The sequence below is a fragment of the Zootoca vivipara genome, chromosome 1, assembly GCF_963506605.1.
Source record: "Zootoca vivipara chromosome 1, rZooViv1.1, whole genome shotgun sequence".
NCBI classification, from domain to species: domain Eukaryota; kingdom Metazoa; phylum Chordata; class Lepidosauria; order Squamata; family Lacertidae; genus Zootoca; species Zootoca vivipara.
In genome coordinates, this window is record NC_083276.1 from 125,934,079 (window position 1) to 125,953,289 (window position 19,211).

Below are 19,211 nucleotides of genomic sequence, written 5' to 3' on the forward strand. Positions count from 1 at the left end.
CAAAGCCTTAACCACTGAAAAACTTTTGAATACTGATTACCCAGAGGCAACAATCACTCAACTAAAACAGCATGATATCTTTTCTAGTATAGGCATAGGCAAACTCGGCCCTCTAGATGTTTTTGAGACTACAACTCCCATCATCCCTGACCATTGGTCCTGTTAGCTAGGGATGATGTGAGTTGTAGTCCCAAAACATCTGGAGGGCCGAGTTTGCCTATGCCTGCTCTAGTAGAACCACTTCTACTATTTGTCATTTCCTTTACTTAACTCACCATTTTTCTCATCTGGTATTTTCATTATTTTTTTATGCTTCTTATCCTATTCTTACTCTTGCTACACCCTCCAACAATACCCAGCTACAAGTTCTTTAATGGTTCTTCCATCCATATATAAAGAACATGGAATCCTACTAAGAGTTTTCTTGCTTCAAAATTACTTTTCTCAACTGTGAAAGATATCACCAAAAGAAATTCATCATTCCCTTCTTGAAAAAAGACATGCACCATTCCAGTTAGTTTCCTGACCTAAGCAGCTGCACCTTTTCCTACACAGTGGAATTTGTGCTGCACATTTCATCCTCCCGAAAAAGCTCTTCCGTATATGGATTTTCTCCTAGTCACATATACCTACTTTCAGGAGCATCATTTTCAGTCTATTCTACATAGAGCAGTGAAAAAGGCAACAGATGCTGACAGCAATGGCCTTGGTTCACCAGCATTATAACCATCTTCAATGAAAGTAACAAGTAAGATGATAACAGCAATAATAAATGAGCCCTGAAACGTTATCTGAATAGTCACTTAGGCAAGAAACAAAGAATGTTATTAAGCTGGTGTAAGGACCTTCCTTACATATCATGAAGATGGTTTCAAGAGACTTGAAAAGTAAAACTAGAGTGGAACTTTTGAAGTATAACTCTTGCGAGCATCTAAATGTTGTTGCCTTTTGGGGGGTGATGGAGTCATTTAAACACCCTGGAACAACTGTAGTCCTCCCTTAACTCACTTAAATACCCACGGTTTCACATTGGTTGTAGGATCATGTTTCATTTGGTCTCAAACTATATAGCTATTGGCCGTCCTATCTAGAACGTCAAACCCAGTTAGTTGGGCTCTTGCATGTGACAAGTTATAGCTTATAACCAGTAACTATTTCAAGAGACTGTTATGGTTAGATTAGACTGGCCTACTTCTGCATGTCTCCTTTTCTTTTGCCTACTAATAACACGAGCAAAAAGCCATTAGAAGGACCAGCTGCTTTACACAGAAAAAGACAAGGCTATAAATGGAAGCAAATATTGAAGGTTAACAACTTAATTATGAAAGGTTGGCAGTGTTGGCAAGACAGAGAAAGCTTATAAAAAGCTTATGCTTATTTTCCGATTTCCATTAAAAAGAGCCCCATAAGCCGCCTCTCAAAATATGTACTAAAACACACATGCTGCAAATGCAAAGCTTGCTGAGAGAAGGGACTTCTTGGAAAGTTCAGCCCTGGAGCCTTAAATTGAAATAGAGAGAGGCTCAAATTCTATGCTGTGTGCCATGAGGCACACAAAACTTGAAATGAGGTGGACTAGGCAGCAACTTTTTCTTAGCAAATAAGAATTATAGCCCATTGTATGATTTGCAGCATATGTAGAAATGTATGCACACTTGACCTGCACAAGCAGACCAAACTGTGCTTTCAAAAAGGCAGTTACACGCCTGCTAAATGATTTGAGGAGCCCAGCTGACAGCTGGGAAAAGTGTCAAATGAGGAGCACTCCATCTTGAAGGGTCAAGTCTTAGAAGTTCATTCAATGAGTAATATTTTTTTTAAACGGTTGCAATAAAAGAAAACCAAGCCTTCTATCTTGAGACAATTTACTGAATCTTATAATGAGTTGCTACACGAAAAGTTAACACGGCATTTAGCAATCAGCAAGCCATGCCACACACAAAAACTGCCTCCCAACTGGTTTACAGCACTGAGCGCAACCCACAGGTCAGAGAACGGCAACCACCTTAAAAACAAATCGACAGTGGGTGGCAAATAACAGGGCTGGTGGGCTCTGCAGTTATTTGAGAAAGAGAAGATACAAAAATTGGTGCAATCACTCCTCTTTTGGGACCCACATGCTGGCATGACTTCTGACTTTTTGCCTAAAATAAATCTCCACGTCAATTAACATGGTGGGTAGGGTGAAAGCAGGTCACATGCTGAACCACCTCTTAAATCTGGGTAAATTCCATTTTTTTCATTCTGCACCTCAGATGATCTTTGGGGGAAATTATACTGTCAACTTTTTGAAGACATAAATTTCTTTAAAATTGTTGTATTTTTTAAAAATTCTATTTTATTGTTTTTAGAAGTTTTTAACTGTTTCAAATTATGCTTTATTTTATTTTAAAGTGTATTAAATTAATACAATTAATTTAGGCCCTCCCTGGGCTCCTTGTGAAGGAAGGGTGGGATCCAGTTTTAATATAAATCAATAAACTTGCTTTGTGCTTACTAGGGCCAGTGAAATGTATTTCACAGTTTAGAAAGATGGAAAGTGTGAAGAAGGTAGAAGTCCAACCAAACTGTAAGCGTTATCACTAACAAGTGTGCAGGCCAAATAGCACACCCACCCCAGTCAGATCAGGGCCACCTCAAAGCCTCCAGTTGCTCTGTGGCTTGCATACTTTTCTGTCCCTTTTAGCTCTATGTTTTTCTATATATGAGTGTTCACCTAGCTTTTCAAGAAGCGAGGCTGTCCAAGTCAGTAGAGTGCTGAAGATCTCTGTTTTTGTTTTTTGTTTTTAATTAAAATGTTAAAGCACAGCAGTGGAAGAATTTTTAAAAAGTTAAAAACTTTTTAAGGTTTGAATTGTACATTGCTCTGCCCCAAGAAAAAACAATAACCCAGAAATCTTCAGAACTCTGCTGGCAGTTTTAGATTCCCCCTTAACAGTAAACAGAAAACAGGGGCTTCATTTCATCATTTCAGAGTGGCTTGGAACTTGCATGACAGATTGAAGTGGAGAGACCACAGAGCAATTCAAACACATTGGATTTTTTTATTTAAAAAATTGCAGATATACATGAAAGCCAAAGAATGGGGTCCATGCACACCCCTACTAAAAAGCACCCTGTTTTGCAGTATCCTCCCCTAAGCGAAGAAAAAACTCCCAACTCCAGAATTGTGCTTGCAGTTTAGTAAACCAAAACTTACTAAAGATGCCAAAATATGTCAAAAGGTCTCTTTTATCCTCTGGCCAAGTTATTTCTTAGGCACTGAGATGCAAGAATGAACAATGTAAATATATGTCTAATTACTACTTATGCGGGGATAAGTTCCAAGTTCTCTTATTAGCATGGCTTGTGCTAAACAGTGCCAAAACCAAAGCAACTATGAAATCTGTTTCATGGATCTAAATGGAATTGAGCCTCGTTTCTCATTTACAAAAACTGTTTGTGAAGCTTAAGGGAGGTTCACAAACAGTCTGTGATTGTAAGACGGGGTAGCCCACAGAGTGCCCCTCATGTGTTGCTGGATCCCAACTCAATCCAAGCCAATACTCAGAGATGATGCAGTCCAACACCTGGAGGGAACCTGGTTGACTAATATGGTCCAGGGAACCAGCACTTAAAAATAAAATTAAATTAAAACTTCTACAGTCATACCTCGTGTTGCGTCCACTGCGGGTTGTACTCTTTCGTGTTGTGAACACAGCGGACCCGGAAGTGTTTACTTCCGGGTTCCGCAGTGCGTGCATGTGCGGAAGCGTTCTGCACGCTTCGCGCATGCGCAGAAGCGCTCTATCGCGCATGCGCGAAACCTCCGCTCGGGTTGTGGACTTTTCATAGTGAAAACGGCACCCCGGAACAGATTGGGTCCGCAACCCGAGGTACCACTGTACTGGCCTAGCAGAAGCCCCTTGGTGTAACACTATGCCAAAGCTTTCCAAACTTTGCATGTTGATGATACACTTTTTAAGACATGCATCATTTCATGACACGTGTGACAAACCGACACAGTGCAGCTGACACATTGACATGTCATGACACACAGCTTAGAAAGCTCTGCTTTACGCCATTCTTTGGATACTGCCCATTAACTATAAATGGCTGATAATTCAAAAGACCTGATATCCAATACAAAGCTATTAATTCTACAATGGACTGTTATTCTGCTGCTCCAAAGTTTCCTCTTAGATGATACTACACAGTATTTTCTCTTGAAACAGATCCAACTCTTTGGGGCACATGGATACAAGTAGCCAGTTAGGACTTTTTTTTTACCAACTCAGAAAACACAGGACATAAAACTCCATCACTAGAAGGTAATGTTTTTTTAAAAAAAAATAATAGTTCAATTTACAACATTGTTAAAATAGATGCCATAAATAATTGCTTCTAGGCATATATTCAAAAGAGAAAATGCTTCTCAAACATAGGAGGTTTCCACAGCAAACTAGCAGCTTAGTGAATCCACACTTTCATTGAGCTTCCTTTCTTTTTACTCCATAGGCATGCAAGAACAAACATCGAAATGTTTTGTTAAAACACATTTTTAAACTGTGCCACTACTTAAGTTGCATGGGCTAAAAAAAGAAAGATTTCTAAACCAGAGATTGTAAAGTAGCAGAAAATGACTTTTGTTCTGGACTGCTAGTTCAATTTGCTACAAAGCGACAGTGCGCTAATGTTCCTTGCTAATTGTGGTAATGGTATTTAATTTCTCATTGCAGAGAAAAGTAATATCTTACTGATCCACTAACTATGCAGCCAACTCTGGGCATCTAAGCTAGCTTTGGATGTTGTACTAAATCTGTTGATATACCAGGGCAGGCACTGTATTTCCTGAAGGCAGTTTTTATCACTCCAGGAAAAACTATTCATTCCACTATAAAGCATTAACACATCAGATTTTAAGACTATTTCATCAATACTCATCATTCATCACCCTACGGTTTAATATATTCCAAACAAATTTGGCTTTAGTTACACATTGAAATTGTGATTGCAAACAGCAGCAATATGTTATCTATAGCTTGTTTGCTCTGGTCCATGGGGTCACGAAGAGTCGGGCATGACTAAACGATTAAATAACAAACAACAACAGCTTGTTTGCAAGCTAAAGCTAAATTTTAAGAAGGTGGGCAATGTTGGTGGGGAAGCCAGGTGCTCTGGTGAAATGGATCAGCTTATGAGCAGTCTAAGGATTCTCCTTAAAACAGGCAGCGACCATGGTCAGGAGTATCTTTTAGCAACTCTACATTAGTTGAGTCTCCTGTTAGGAATGGATCATTCATGCTTTTGTGCCCTCTAGAATAGATCTCTAGAATAGATTACTGTAACATGGTCTTATGTGGCGCTATACCTCTTAAGGCAGGCATCGGCAACCTCCAGCCCATGGGCCGGATCCATAGAATCATAGAGTTGGAAGAGACCACAAGGGCCATCCAGTCCAACCCCCTGCCAAGCAGGAAACACCATCAAAACATTCCTGACAGATGGCTGTCAAGCCTCCGCTTAAAGACCTCCAAAGAAGGAGACTCCACCACACTCCTTGGCAGCAAATTCCACTGCCGAACAGCTCTTACTGTCAGGAAGTTCTTCCTAATGTTTAGGTGGAATCTTCTTTCTTGTAGCTTGAATCCATTGCTCTGTGTCGGCTTCTCTGGAGCAGCAGAAAACAACCTTTCACCCTCTTCTATATGACATCTTTTTATATATTTGAACATGGCTATCATATCACCCCTTAACCTTCTCTTCTCCAGGCTAAACATACCCAGCTCCCTAAGCCGTTCCTCATAAGGCATCGCTTCCAGGCCTTTGACCATTTTGGTTGCCCTCCTCTGGACACGTTCCAGCTTGTCAGTATCCTTCTTGAACTGTGGTGCCCAGAACTGGACACAGTATTCCAGGTGAGGTCTGACCAGAGTGGAATACAGTGGTACTATTACTTCCCAGTGTGGTGTAGTGGTTAAGAGTGGTAGACTTGTAATCTGGGGAACCGGGTTCGCGTCTCCGCTCCTCCACATGCAGCTGCTGGGTGACCTTGGGCTAGTCACACTTCTTTGAAGTCTCTCAGCCCCACCCACCTCACAGGGTGTCTGTTGTGGGGGAGGAGGGGAAAGGAGATTGTTAGCTGCTTTGAGACCCCTTCGGGTAGTGATAAAGCAGTATATCAAATCCAAACTCCTCCTCCCCCTCTTCTTCTTCTTCCCTTGACCTAGATGATATACTCCTATTGATGCTATACTCCTATTGATCTGACCCACGGAGGCCATTTATCCAGCCCACGAGCCACCCAGTCACTGAGCCGCCTGCTCGGCAAGCCCCCCATGCGCTGTGCTAAACCAGCGCAGTGTGGGGACTCACCGAGCGGTGCCGGAAATCACCTCTGCAGCTGCGCAGACGCCGGAAATCGCTTCTGCCCATGTCCGGCCCACGGCCAATAGTCTGTGGGAATGCTCTGGTCCGCAGCCGGAAAACGTTGCCGATGCCTGTCTCAAGGCTATTTGGGAGCTGCAGCTCTTGTAGAATGTCACAGTCAACCTCTTGCCTATTGTGGTAAGATGATAGCATATCTAACCAGAGCTGATTAAACCACCCTGTTGGAACTGCAATCTAGCCAGCAAGATCAAATGGCAGGGACTTGTCTCCGTCACAGAGAGTATATCAAACATAAGCAAAATTTATAGATTTGTGGTTTCCACTTCTTGGTTTTCTTAGCTAACTTTCAATGCTAATTTGCAACGAGTCACGAGCTCACTTTGGCCTGGTTCCAGAAGCAGTGAGAAATCGCGGTTTTCTCATTTGTAAATAAAGATACAGCAAGCCTTGGGCACTTGTCCTCTTCCTTTTGAGTGCCAGGAGAACACTGAAAACTTTCACTTCCTGTTTTTAAGCCAACTATAGTTTCTTGTCCAAATGCAGGGAATTGCAATTTGTTTAAACTACGAATAATGTGGAAGAGATCTGAAAATGGGGAAGTTTCATCCCAACTGGTTCTTACGAACCACAGTTGGGATGTCACAGAGAACTGTCTTTATTTTTAAAATGGGAACAGAAGCTGCCAACTTCCTGCTCCTGTGAAAGACGAGTCCATAGAAGAGTGTGTTAGGCTGTGGCTTGTTCATGTGGCAGGAAATTATGGTTTCCCATGACATCTGAACTAGGTCTTTCAATTTGAAAGCGTCAAAGAAGCAGCACAGATAAATTGAGTTTCTCTTTTTTCCCATTTGCTTCAAATAATTTTGAGTATGTCGCTTTGCAAATTCATTACTAAATCTCTCTACAATCTAGTTTTTCTATCTTTCTAGCAAGTATCAACAAAACTTTATGTAATCACCAACAGTAATCACTCACATCCTATCAAAAACTTTCCCTCACCGAGCCAAGTGGTGCCATTTTCTCTCTAGAACAGCTTTCCCAACTCATAGGTTCCTATATGCTGTTGGGTTACACACCCCATTATCCTCAGCTAGCAGGGCCAATGGTCAAGGATGAGTTGGGTTGTAGCCAGACAACATCTGTAGACTCAAGGTTGGCAAAGGTTGCTCTAGAAGAATTAAAATAAAATGTTTTTCATCTAATCAGCTTTGCTGCTTAATTGATTTTAATCATGCTTCCATAAGCAGCCTTTACCTGTTGATAAACAGGAATCAGGAGCAGCTGAAGAATTATGGTTTTCTACTTTAAAAATTATTTATAAAAGAAATGAAGAATGGGGAAATGGGTTAGAAGCATGACAATGCCTTATTTGCATTTTCTTAAACAAATCGTTAAGAACCTACACTAGCTGAAGGTTATGTGCCATACAAGTTTCAACATACAAGTTTTGTATGGAATCTGGATAACATCTGATTTTATTATTATTTATTAAATTGATATACCACCCTTCATCCAAGGATCACAGAACTGTAGAGTTGGAAGGCACAACCACGGTCATCTAGTCCAACCAATCTTTTGCCCAACATGGGGCTTGAACCCACAACCCAGAGATTAAGAGTCTCATGCTCTACTGAATGAGTTATCCACAGGGAGGTTTACAGCATATTTATGGCTTTAATTAAGAAACAATTTTCCGCTGCAATTGTGAATTCAGTTTTCAGAAGAAGAATGAAGAAGCTGATGTTAGAAAACATTTTAGGGGGTGGGGCCCGGGTTCACTTCCTACCTTGTGGCTCTCAGTCATGTTCCCTGCCTTTTAACCTTTACTTCGCCACACCGCCAAATAAATAAATGAATAAATAATTAAAAAATGGGAAAGATTCAAAAACTGGGTTTAGAAAGAAGCACATAACTGGAGCAAACAGTTTATACTGAAATGCACTAATTTCAGTAATTTTATTATGAGGATGGAAATAGCGCTGGTTGCAAATTTCGGGAATGGAGGGAATCCATTTACTATGATGAGGTCAGCTACTAGAAATGGTCTTTCCAAGGTTATTATGGAGAGAGAAAAATAAAAAGTAAACAGGTTCTTTGTTGTAGCACAACATGAATTTGATATTTTGATGTTTTCTTAAATTTTCAATTTTCACTGATTTTTGGCAACATGGACAATGAGCATCTTAACATGCCCTACTGCTCTGAGGGCATCCTTTGAAATATCTTAGTTTGTAATAGACTGATTTTAGGAAAGGACATCTGGATAATTCCAGCCTTCCTCATCCAAATGTATTTTAAAATAAAGTGCCTCTGCTTCAACCAGAGGAAAAGTCATTCTCTCAACCACCACAAGCTACTGGAAGCAAAGTCCAAAAATACACACAGAAACATCAACCAGGAATGCCATTCTATGAATGCCATTCTATCTACCAGGAAATGATCACATGCAGGTGGGAAATAGTAGTATCACCTTGGTCAGCAAATGAGAAGGCTTTCCTGCAATGTTTCTCAGAAGAAGGGAGGTTTCCCTGTCCAAATAGGAATGCTTGTGCAGAAAAGAAAAGAAAGAAAGAAATTAAGTCAAAAAGAAAGTCAGTACAGTAATTTTATAGTGTATGATTTGCAGCAGACAGGTGTAACTTTTCCTCTTTACATCAGAAGCACTTCAATAATAGTTCCAGATGTATTTTAAGCTGCAAATAGGCAAGTGAGTGATCAGGATATATACTTTTTGCATGTTTGCAAAACTCCTTTTTTAAAATCTGTGGCCAATTCTCATTTTGCGTGCCCTACTTGTTAGCAATTCTACAAAAGTATTACAGAATTAACTATTATGCAAGTAGACTACTTATTGATACCAGTGCATCCTGTGCGACCAATTAAGAATATTAATACAGGCTGAAAACTTCATTTCGCATTCAAAGCTGCTTAATAATAATAATATAAAAGCAACACATTTTCACACATTTGCCAGGTGCGTCTCAACACACCAGACTTCTCAACTGACTGGTGCATTACAACAAAGCAAGCCATGAAAACACTTTGGTCCTTCAAAGGATTATCAAAGAAAGGACAGGTCAGTAGCAAGGACTTTCGTAGTACTGGACTACAAGATGCCACCCAGTTTTTGACTGTTTTCACCTTTATTATGCCACACTATTATGGAAACCTCTTCCAACTCCTTGGGTTGTCCCTGCTCTATGGTAGGATTCACCTAGAACCGATTGTGAAATGTTCCTCCTCTGGTTCCTCTTCTGTAAAAGGTGACTGAATGCAATAGATACACAGGGTTCATCCTCACAATCCTTTGATCCCATCATAGCTGCAGTTTTTTGTTAGTGCAGTTAAACCACAGATTTAGGTGGTTGTTATGTAAACCTTATCTGTAGCTGCTGGACACACACTGAGCTAAGCCTAGATGAGGTTTGAACACACAAAATAAATCTGTTTCATAAACCTAGTCAAAACTATTTTGATTCATAGAACAGAGCAAAGGCTAAAGTCTCATTTTATTTAAAATTCTAACTCACTCTTCTAGTGACCATGCACCATTCAAGGTGTCTTACAACTGTTTAAAATCATAGCATTTGTTCACTGCAGGACTTTGAGGATGATTTTTCAATCATGTGCAGTCTCTGATTTTGCTACTGTTAATCATATCACTACCTCTGGCTCCATTTGGTTTCTTAAGTATGCTAAGAAGTTTTGGATAGAGTGAGTTGTGGTGTTCTGTGCAATTTGAATGCACTATAAACATGCAACACCAGATGGTGCCAGAGAGAAGGAATTTTTTTATATGTGCTTTTCCATAGGTTTTTTGTTTGTTCGTTATAACGATATAATTTCTGACTTATTTAAAGCATGTCCGCTCCCGTCCGTCCCCCTGTGTGTAGATCCACCCCTGGAATGGCTAAAACAAGACAGTCCCTTCCTCACCAAGAAAAGGGAGAGGATATCTGGAGAAATGGCAGGCACCTGCAAAGACCACTGCAATTAGCACTAGGTTTCTGGGTCCCATTCAGCTACAGCATTGTAAGAGGGGAGGAAGGACAGAGAAACAAGGAGAAAATCAACATAAGAATGGCAATGGTTGTTTTTACAAGCCACACTAAACCATAGCTTAGTGACAAATGAACTTTGGATGTTTAACTTACATACATAGGTGGGAGGTGCTCAGAAGGATTCACTTCTACTTAAAACCACAGCTTGCAGTATTATTTCTACCAATAACTGTGGTCAACTATGTTAGCTTAAGCAAGCCAGAAATCATAGCTTGAAGCCAGCTTGTTTTGCATTATGTATAGCTCATATTAAACTGGGTTGTGGCTTGGTGTCAAGTGCTGAAATTAAAAATTCTTATAAGAAATAGCTACCCCAAAGAGCAAATTATTTCAGGTTGCTTTGGGAAAGATAAAGCAATTACAGATTGATTGATTGAATAAATAAATAAATAAATGTGTGGACTGCCAATGTGCAATCAGAAGCAGCATCCTGTTACAATAGATTTTATCCATTTACAAAGCACACAAAAAGGCCAACCAACCACCTTGCAGCATTTTTTACTATGGCAATGAATCTCTGCTTCACATGGATTCTCCTTTTGCTGATGTTACTGAATGATATTCTAATACACAGAAAAATAATCACCTAGAACCCCGTTCAAAAAGGAATTCATACATGGACACCTAGAAATCTATGAAGCAAGGTTTTATGTAAACCACTTGGAAACTATTTTGGCAGGTAAGCTGCATATGTATTATTATAATAATACAAATTATTTTTTAAAATAAGAAAACAGGTAAAAGGTAAGGCTTCCTACTAGAACAACAGAGATGTTAAAATGAAGTTTAAAACTCTCAGCAAATTCAGTCGAAGGTTCAAATGATATTTTAAGTATCTGTAGCTGGTGCATCATGTTGCTGAACATAGGTACAGAATTCAGATTAAAAACACAGAGCCTCTTATACTTAACAATAAGAGGTAGCCTTTCTATAAAATCGCAAATATCTACCAGTACTCACAAGACAGAATAGCTTTTTATAGCTTAAAGTTAGTTTCTGGTTTTCACAGTTACAAGTGTAATTCAGAAATTGCCAAATCCAGTTTGAAATTATTTTTTGCATTTTAGAATCACCCCTCAACCCAAATATTCTCAAGGTGGTATACGACGTTGCTATAGCAGTTAGCAACCTGCTTTATCATCCCAACCATAAGTGGGCATGCAAAAGATTATGCTATCATGAGATTCTCTTATTGTATCTGTGATGATACTGTAACAGAACATGCTTTTCTTTTCCATGAAGAAGTTCCTTCTACATACAACTGTAAAACTACCATATAACCATCGAAGTATTGCATAATAGCCAACAGCAAGAGTGGTGATCCAAAAAGCGCTGGTCTAGCTGAGAATAAGGTTTTCGAAAACATATATCTCTTTCTATCTTAGTATGCAACTAGCTTGTGTGTGTGTGTGTGTGTAGGCATTCTAGTCATTTATAGAGGCATTAAATTTAGATAATAAATTTTATGCCTATTCTAGGCAGCAGGTGGCAATATTGTGCAACTGATAATTAATGAAGACACAATTGTTTTATTTAGTCCTGCATTACAAAACATTCGCACAGAGCAGATAGGGATATAACTCAGAACTTTAAAGATTTTTTAAAATAAGTTCAAGCTATTATTAGGCTAAGATATTATTGTCCAAATTTGTCCCATGTCTTTGATTCTAAGACAAAGATATTGTACTAAATTTCTATAGATTTTTAACCAGAACAGTACAGTCGTTCTGATTCACACCATCAGTGTGGCTGAGATTAGAAGTCCTAGTGTTACTGTACCGTGAAACCTTATTAGGGTTTATAGATTTTCTCAAGCACTGCTTACACCAATATGAACTTGCCACACCAGGCTTCCTCAACCTCGGCCCTCCAGATGTTTTGAGACTACAATTCCCATCATCCCTGACCACTGGTCCTGCTAGCTAGGGATCATGGGAGTTGTAGGCCAAAAACATCTGGAGGGCCGAGTTTGAGGAGGCCTGAACTAGACCCCTTCTCAAAGTGTTCAATCTACTGATGTCAGGCACCAGAAGACCCAAGCCTTTTCAGAAGCAGCACCTCAGGTGTAGATACTCTCTCTAAACCTGTGTGTGCTCAGCATCTAACTCTTTGAAGTTTTAGGGGCCAGTTTTTATTTGCCCAGGCCTTTTAGTTCAGTTCCTTGTTTCACTACTGCCTCTGCAGTTTTAATATTTTACCTGCTGCTGTCTAGGATTTTCATTTAATTTTAATGTTGCCTGCTGGTTTCATGCTATTTGTGAATTTATTTTACTGCTTTATTTTGAATGTTTTAATGTTTATTCTTTTTCATTTTCAAGTTTAATTTTGATGAGGCGGGGCATACATTTATTAAATATATAAGAAGAACCAGCATGATGCAACTCTGAGAATGGATGTAGAATGTTGCATCTTCTACATTGCTGCTTTGTAAATGCAACTTGTAATGGGGTCAGCATTGCAAATTTTCTCATACGTTGTACACTGAGGAAACTAACACACACAGACACACACACGGGTAAGTACCCCACTAAGAACTTACAGGCGCCAATTCAGCCTCTTCTTCAGAAAAGTCAATGCGACGTCTGGCTTGCTTGCTGGAATGTTCCACAGAAACAATATGCTGTGAAAATGTCAGAGGAAAAGGATGGGGAAGGGCAAAGGAGAAAGGGGTGGTGGAAGTAACTATTTATTATCATGCAGGACAGGGGCAAGGAGTGGCAATATGAATTAAAATATATTGAACATTGAGCACCTTTGTAGACCCTGTGAGACTAGCCATTTTAGATAAAATAAGCATGTATTTTCTCTTATTGTACAGCATTACTAATAAATAAGTTTGCAGTTACATTCTATATAGAGACAGATTAGCTGGCAGACCAACTTTGTATTATAAAGATGTCTGCAAAGGTGACATGAAGATCTCACTGGTGTAAGATGGTGCTGTCTTTTACAACACCTTTCAAGTTTTAAGATAAAATGCTGGCAATCCTACAGACCAAATGGGAGTAAGTCCCTTCACAGCCAGCATAGCTGCCAAGTTTTCCCTTTTCTCACGAGGAAGCCTATTCAGCATAAGGGAAAATCCCTTAAAATAAGGGATAACTTGGCAGCTATGACAGCCAGTGAGATTTATTTCTGAGTAAATGTGTACAGCATTGGATTGTATGGGAATTTCAATTAAAATGTTTAGCTGTGTTGAAGAATTTGTTTGGTATTAGGCTACACCAGAAATGCATCATCAAAAATCAGAATGTATCACTTAATTTGCAAATATCTTAACCTACAGCTTCTCTATATTTTTACTGTGTTACACTGCTTCTGCACTAGATTCTAAATTGTTTATAGCCACGTTAGTTTTTAGATGCATTTGTCAGCTCCCTTATTTGTAAGCTCGCTAGCTTTGTAGAAAAAGAAAAAGAAAACAATTAATAGCTTACCCCAAACGCACAAACATTAGTTTTGTAACTCCTTTCTGAGTAAGACCTGCCTAAATAAAAAATAAGTTATCTGACACCAGAAAATCACCTTCTGGTGACTTTCTGATGATGGCTAAAGTTCTTTTTATTTAGACAGGTTTTCCACCTGCTCCTGCAGGTGAATATTTTTAGCTGAAATGGTCCACTTTTTACCAGCTTGTTTCCAATACTGCTTTTCTTTTAAAGGTTTGTTTTATATTGTTTTTATTTTATTTGTTGTTAACTGCCTTGGGTGCCATTATATAGAAAGATGGGACATAATTTTTAAAATAATACATTTGTACTTATGCAATTTATATTTTACTACAGCTGACGGCCACAGAATGCTCCATATGCAATTTCTGTTTTGAGAAGAATTGTTAGTTTCTAGGTATGTACTGGAAGTAATTACTTAAAAGCAGTACCTGTGATGTGGTTGGACGGTGCCACCGGGACACCATCCTGAAAACGAAGTCCCTGCATCTTATCAGAATGGGGTTGAGTATACTGGCAGAACTTCACTTCCACCCTGTTCTGAAGCAACACCAATGTTGGAACAGCTGAGAAATATCCATCACATTGGTGTGTGTGCCTTCAAACCACATACTTTTTACCAAGTCAAGCTATAGAGAGTTTGATAATGAGCATTTCTGAGCAGATAAATAAAGGGGGGGCGGGCGGGATCTCTGCAGCATCCATGGTGGTTTCCAGACTTAGTATTGCTATATTCCAGGCATGTCCAACAGGTAGATCGTGATCTACTGGTAGATCACTGGACGTCTGTGGTAGATCACTGGCTCCCCCAAAGAAGCTCAACAACTTTGGCTCTTCTAAAAAAAGCTCAATATTTTTGTCCTGCACCCCCCCCCCCAAACAGGGCTTTCCTCCTCCCCCCAAAAAGCTCAACAACTTTGACCTGAACCCCCCAAAAGGGGGTAGATCACTGCCAGTTTTTAACTCTGTAAGTAGATCACAGTCTCTTGGGAGTTGGCCACCCCTGCTCTATTCCATTCTGCCTTTTTGCTCCTACAGGTTATGGCCAGGTTCATATGCAATGCTAAAACCAGGCATTGGTTTTAAACAGGTAATAGTTAATTAAATAAGCCAGCTTCATAACCCATGGCTTGAATTAACTTGTTTAGAAACCGAGTGCTGTTTGTGTTTTAAATCAGGATCCCTGCTTCATTCTCAAAGCTAAACTGAGGTTCTTTGAAAGCAACACTAGGTCCTCCCCTCCTGCTCATGCAGAAGGGAAGAGTGATGAAGGGGAAGTGTGCAAGCCATGGGATTTAAATGGGTTCATAGAGGCTTATTTGTATTAAGTATGTGACTGTGGCCTATGAACCAATATATATAAATGGGGGTGGAGGAAAACAATGGAGAATATCAAATATCAAATATCAAATAGCAATTTGCTATTTGCTTTTTTTTTTAAGGCTCTGATGTTTCACCCCTCCTGAAGCTGCCCTAGTGTCCTGCTGTGGAGGAGAATTTAAGAAAAAGAAACCTGTAATGAAGCTATGCATCTTCTTCGAGATACTATTGATTACTCAACTGCAAATAAGGGCCAACACACTAATCCAAGAGGTGTGGTAGGCCTTATATAAAACTTCTCTCTTTCAGTTTTCTTCACCACCGTTTTTGACTTTTTAAAATAGCAGCAAATCACAAGCCAACTCCCAAAGGGAAAAGAACCAATGGATCACATCTGCCCTCAACACCCTTCATCAAACATTTTTTAAAATGGTAGTGCAAGCCATATTTAATCCAGGACACCTAATCTACATATGAACAAAATCACACATTTTAAATAAACTGTATTGTTCTTGAGAGTAGGAAGGGAAATTCAAATCAATTTCCCTTCATATGAGAGTTCCTCCGGTAATTTTATAGCTGTAGCATATTATGTGAAAGCAATGTTGAGACAGAACGTCTGTGCATAAAGACTCTCACTGCAAACTGGTTTGCTACCGTGTTTCCCCCTTTTTAAGACACCGTCTTATAACTTTTTTTCGTCAAAAAAACACACGGTGTCTTATTTTCAGGGGATGTCTTAAGGCTTGGTGATTTCAGCTTGCCTCCCTGCCACCCGGAACCAGGTGGAGCGCCCAGCAACACGGACGGAGCGCTCAGCAGCACCAGGAGGAGTGCCCCACCGTGCCGGGCGGCGGGGTGGCAGGCTTCCTTGGCAGGGCCAGGAAGAGACGAGGCCGCTGGCTCGGGCGCTCCTGAGTCCTGACCCCAGCCGCTTCCACACGGCAGCAGCAAAAGAGCCGTGCGGCCACATGGAGAGGCGAGCGCCCGAGTGGGAAACGCGCTCTCTGCAAAGCTCTGCACTCATTTCATCCGCCCGACGGGAAAGCGAAGTGGGGAAGAGAAAAAGAGCCACTTCGGTTTTTTCTCTTTTTCTCTTCCCCACTTCGCTTTCCCGTCGGGCGGATGAAGTGAGTGCAGAGCTTTGCAGAGCGCGCGTCTTCCACTCGGGTGCTCGCCTCTCCAAGCTCTGCACTCACTTCATCCGCCCGACGGGAAAGCGAAGTGGGGAAGAGAAAAAGGGAAAAAACCGAAGCGGCTCTTTTTCTCTTCCCCACTTCGCTTTCCCGTCGGGCGGATGAAGCGAGTGCAGAGCTTGGAGAGGCGAGCACCCGAGTGGGAGACGCGCGCTCTGCAAAGCTCTGCACTCACTTCATCCGCCCGACGGGAAAGCGAAGTGGGGAAGAGAAAAAGAGCCGCTTCGGTTTTTTCTCTTTTTCTCTTCCCCACTTCGCTTTCCCGTCGGGCGGATGAAGTGAGTGCAGAGCTTTGCAGAGAGCGCATTTCCTGCTCGGGCGCTCGCCTCTCCATGTGGCCGCACGGCTCTTATGCTGCTGCCGTGTGGAAGCGGCTGGGGTCAGGACTCAGGAGCGCCCGAGCCAGCGGCCTCGTCTTTTCCTGGCCCTGCCAAGGAAGCCTGCCACCCCGCCGCCCGGCACGGTGGGGCACTCCTCCTGGTGCTGCTGAGTGCTCCGTCCGTGTTGCTGGGCGCTCCACCTGGGCGCTGCTGGGTGCTCCGCCCGGCGCTGCTGAGCGCTCCGCGCTGCAGCAGCCGGTTCCGGGTGGCAGGGAGGCAAGCTGAAATCACTTCGAAAGGCGTTTTTAAACGCCATTTTCCCTCAGGGCTGACTTCGCTAGGCGCGTGCTACAACTGAACCAGGAACAGCTGATTTCCCCGCTACAACTTATCTGTATCTCCGCGCTCTGCTTCCTTGCTTTGCCCGCCGCTGCTGAGCGTTCCACGCTGCAGCAGCTGGTTCCAGGCCCCCAGCTGGCAGGCATGGAGGTATGTCTTATTTTCGGGGTATGTCTTATATTTCTCAAATGCTTAAAATGGCTGCCCTGGCTTACTTTTTGACTACGTATTAAAAAAGGGGAAACACGGTACTTTGAATATTTCCACTGGAGTTGTTCCAATAGAAGAGTGAAGATTTTCTTTTCTTTTTGTTCCAAAAATAACAGATGCTAAACTGCTGATATTTATGCTGCCAACAAAGCTGGGAGCCAAACTAATATTTCAAGATCGTTACTGATCAAAATTCCTCTCCAATAGTTTATTATAAATTAACAAAATAAATAAATCACTGCTGATGCTGAAAAACAATAATGAAGACACAGTTTCAAAACTTCACGCATATTCAAAATGTAGCATTTTGAGAGGTAGAATAGTGCCTCCTCTCATGACATTATCTCTATTTATGATTCCTTGCCTACTGACCTCTATTCCACAAATAGATGTCATACTACAACATGCCCAAAAGTAAAAATTTCTGCAAAATCTCAAACATCCGATTCAAAATGCAGCATGCAAATTGAGTAAATATGCAAAGTAAGCAGATCTGCATAGACTAATTTCCAGCACCATGCATGGATTTTGGCACAGGAAAACTCTACCAATTAAAGTTAATGGGACCTTGAGGTGGTGGGAATAAAATAGAACTTTGCATCACATGATACGAAGTGGAAACAGCCAAGAGGAATTCTGAGTCAAAGGAAGAACAAAAGGGAATAGCAGAGGAGAGCAAAATAGTTCTGCAAAACAGGGGAGCTTTGTTCTTGATCAGGCATCCCCAAACTGCGGCCCTCCAGATGTTTTGGCCTACAACTCCCATGATCCCTAGCTAACAGGACCAGTGGTCGGGGAAGATAGGAATTGTAGTCCAAAACATCTGGAGGGCTGAAGTTTGGGGATGCCCGTCCTTGATGGAGGATAATGTATTTCTCTCAGCCAAAATTATGAAAAAATTCACCTGAGGCCTTTTCTATCACAGGGTAAAAGTTAGACCACTGATTCATCTACAGTCTACTTATGATGGCTGTGGATATCCAGAATTTCAGGTAGGAGTCTTTCTCAGCTCTATCTGGAGAGGATAGGGGTCAAATCTAGACCTTCTACATATCAAGCATTTGCTCTGAGCAGCTACTGGTCTTCCTGGAGCAGTGACTGTGGAAGCTATAGCCCCAACATAATCGGGGGTGAGGGGTCATAATTCCCATCATCCATGACCACTGCCTATGCTGGCTGATACGAGTAAGAGTTGAAGGTTCTCAACCCTGTCCTGAAGTGCCCTTAACAAGATTTTCCTCATACATGATGTTGTATGGAACTCTGTAAAGCACCAATATTGAAGAAGACAGGACTGAATGGAAGATATGCTGAAGTAGATCCCTGTGCTTTGAGCAGGGGATGGCATGGCATACACAGCTTTTCATCTAACACAAAGCAGCAACATTTTCAAAATGTATTCTACCGAAGCAAATTGCCAAAACAGTCTCAGTAAGCTATATGTTCCCAACAGTGCATGACAAACTCAGAAACAAACTGGGCGAACATCATGACACTGAGTCATTTAAAGAAGACTGAATATACATGATAGAAATAAAACAGCAGATTCTTATGGCAAGACTAACAAATATATTATGGCATAATTTTAGAACTAGAGTTCAGCATCTGATGAAGAGGACTCCAGTCCATGAAGCCTTATGCCATAGACTATGTTGTTTCTGCTGTAACTCAGAGGCATGGCTATCCCTCTGGAAATGGTTCTTACGACAGACATACTAATATTACTTTATTTCCCCAAGTTACTAGAGAAAGAAAAAGAGTAATTTCAAATTTTTGTACACAGGAGAAGCTTTCCCCCACTCCAAAAGACACTGCCCCTACAGACTTCTAAACAAGAACACAACTGAAGTCTTTGACAATTAACACTAATCTAAGAGTGGAAGACAGATTCTGAGCAAGTCAAAATACTTTATATAAAGTTACGTATGGAGAAATTCAACTGTGTTG

At 41.0% G+C, this 19,211-nt stretch overlaps 1 protein-coding gene across 6 annotated transcripts in view; it reads right to left on the minus strand.

Annotated features, from left to right (window-relative positions):
• Window positions 1–19,211, minus strand: part of RAPH1 (Ras association (RalGDS/AF-6) and pleckstrin homology domains 1) — a 79,683-nt gene that overhangs the window by 18,982 nt on the left and 41,490 nt on the right. For 3 of the 6 annotated variants that reach the window (XM_060281913.1, XM_060281928.1, XM_060281924.1), the window contains exons 5-6: window positions 12,970–13,050; window positions 8,840–8,914 (exon numbers count right to left, since the gene is read on the minus strand). The exons of 1 other annotated variant lie outside the window; for it this stretch is intronic. In XM_060281913.1, the coding sequence (XP_060137896.1) occupies window positions 8,840–8,914; window positions 12,970–13,050 (156 nt within the window). The remainder of the gene's footprint in view (window positions 1–8,839; window positions 8,915–12,969; window positions 13,051–19,211) is intronic. 2 more of the 6 variants (XM_060281918.1, XM_060281920.1) reach the window with 2 other exon arrangements.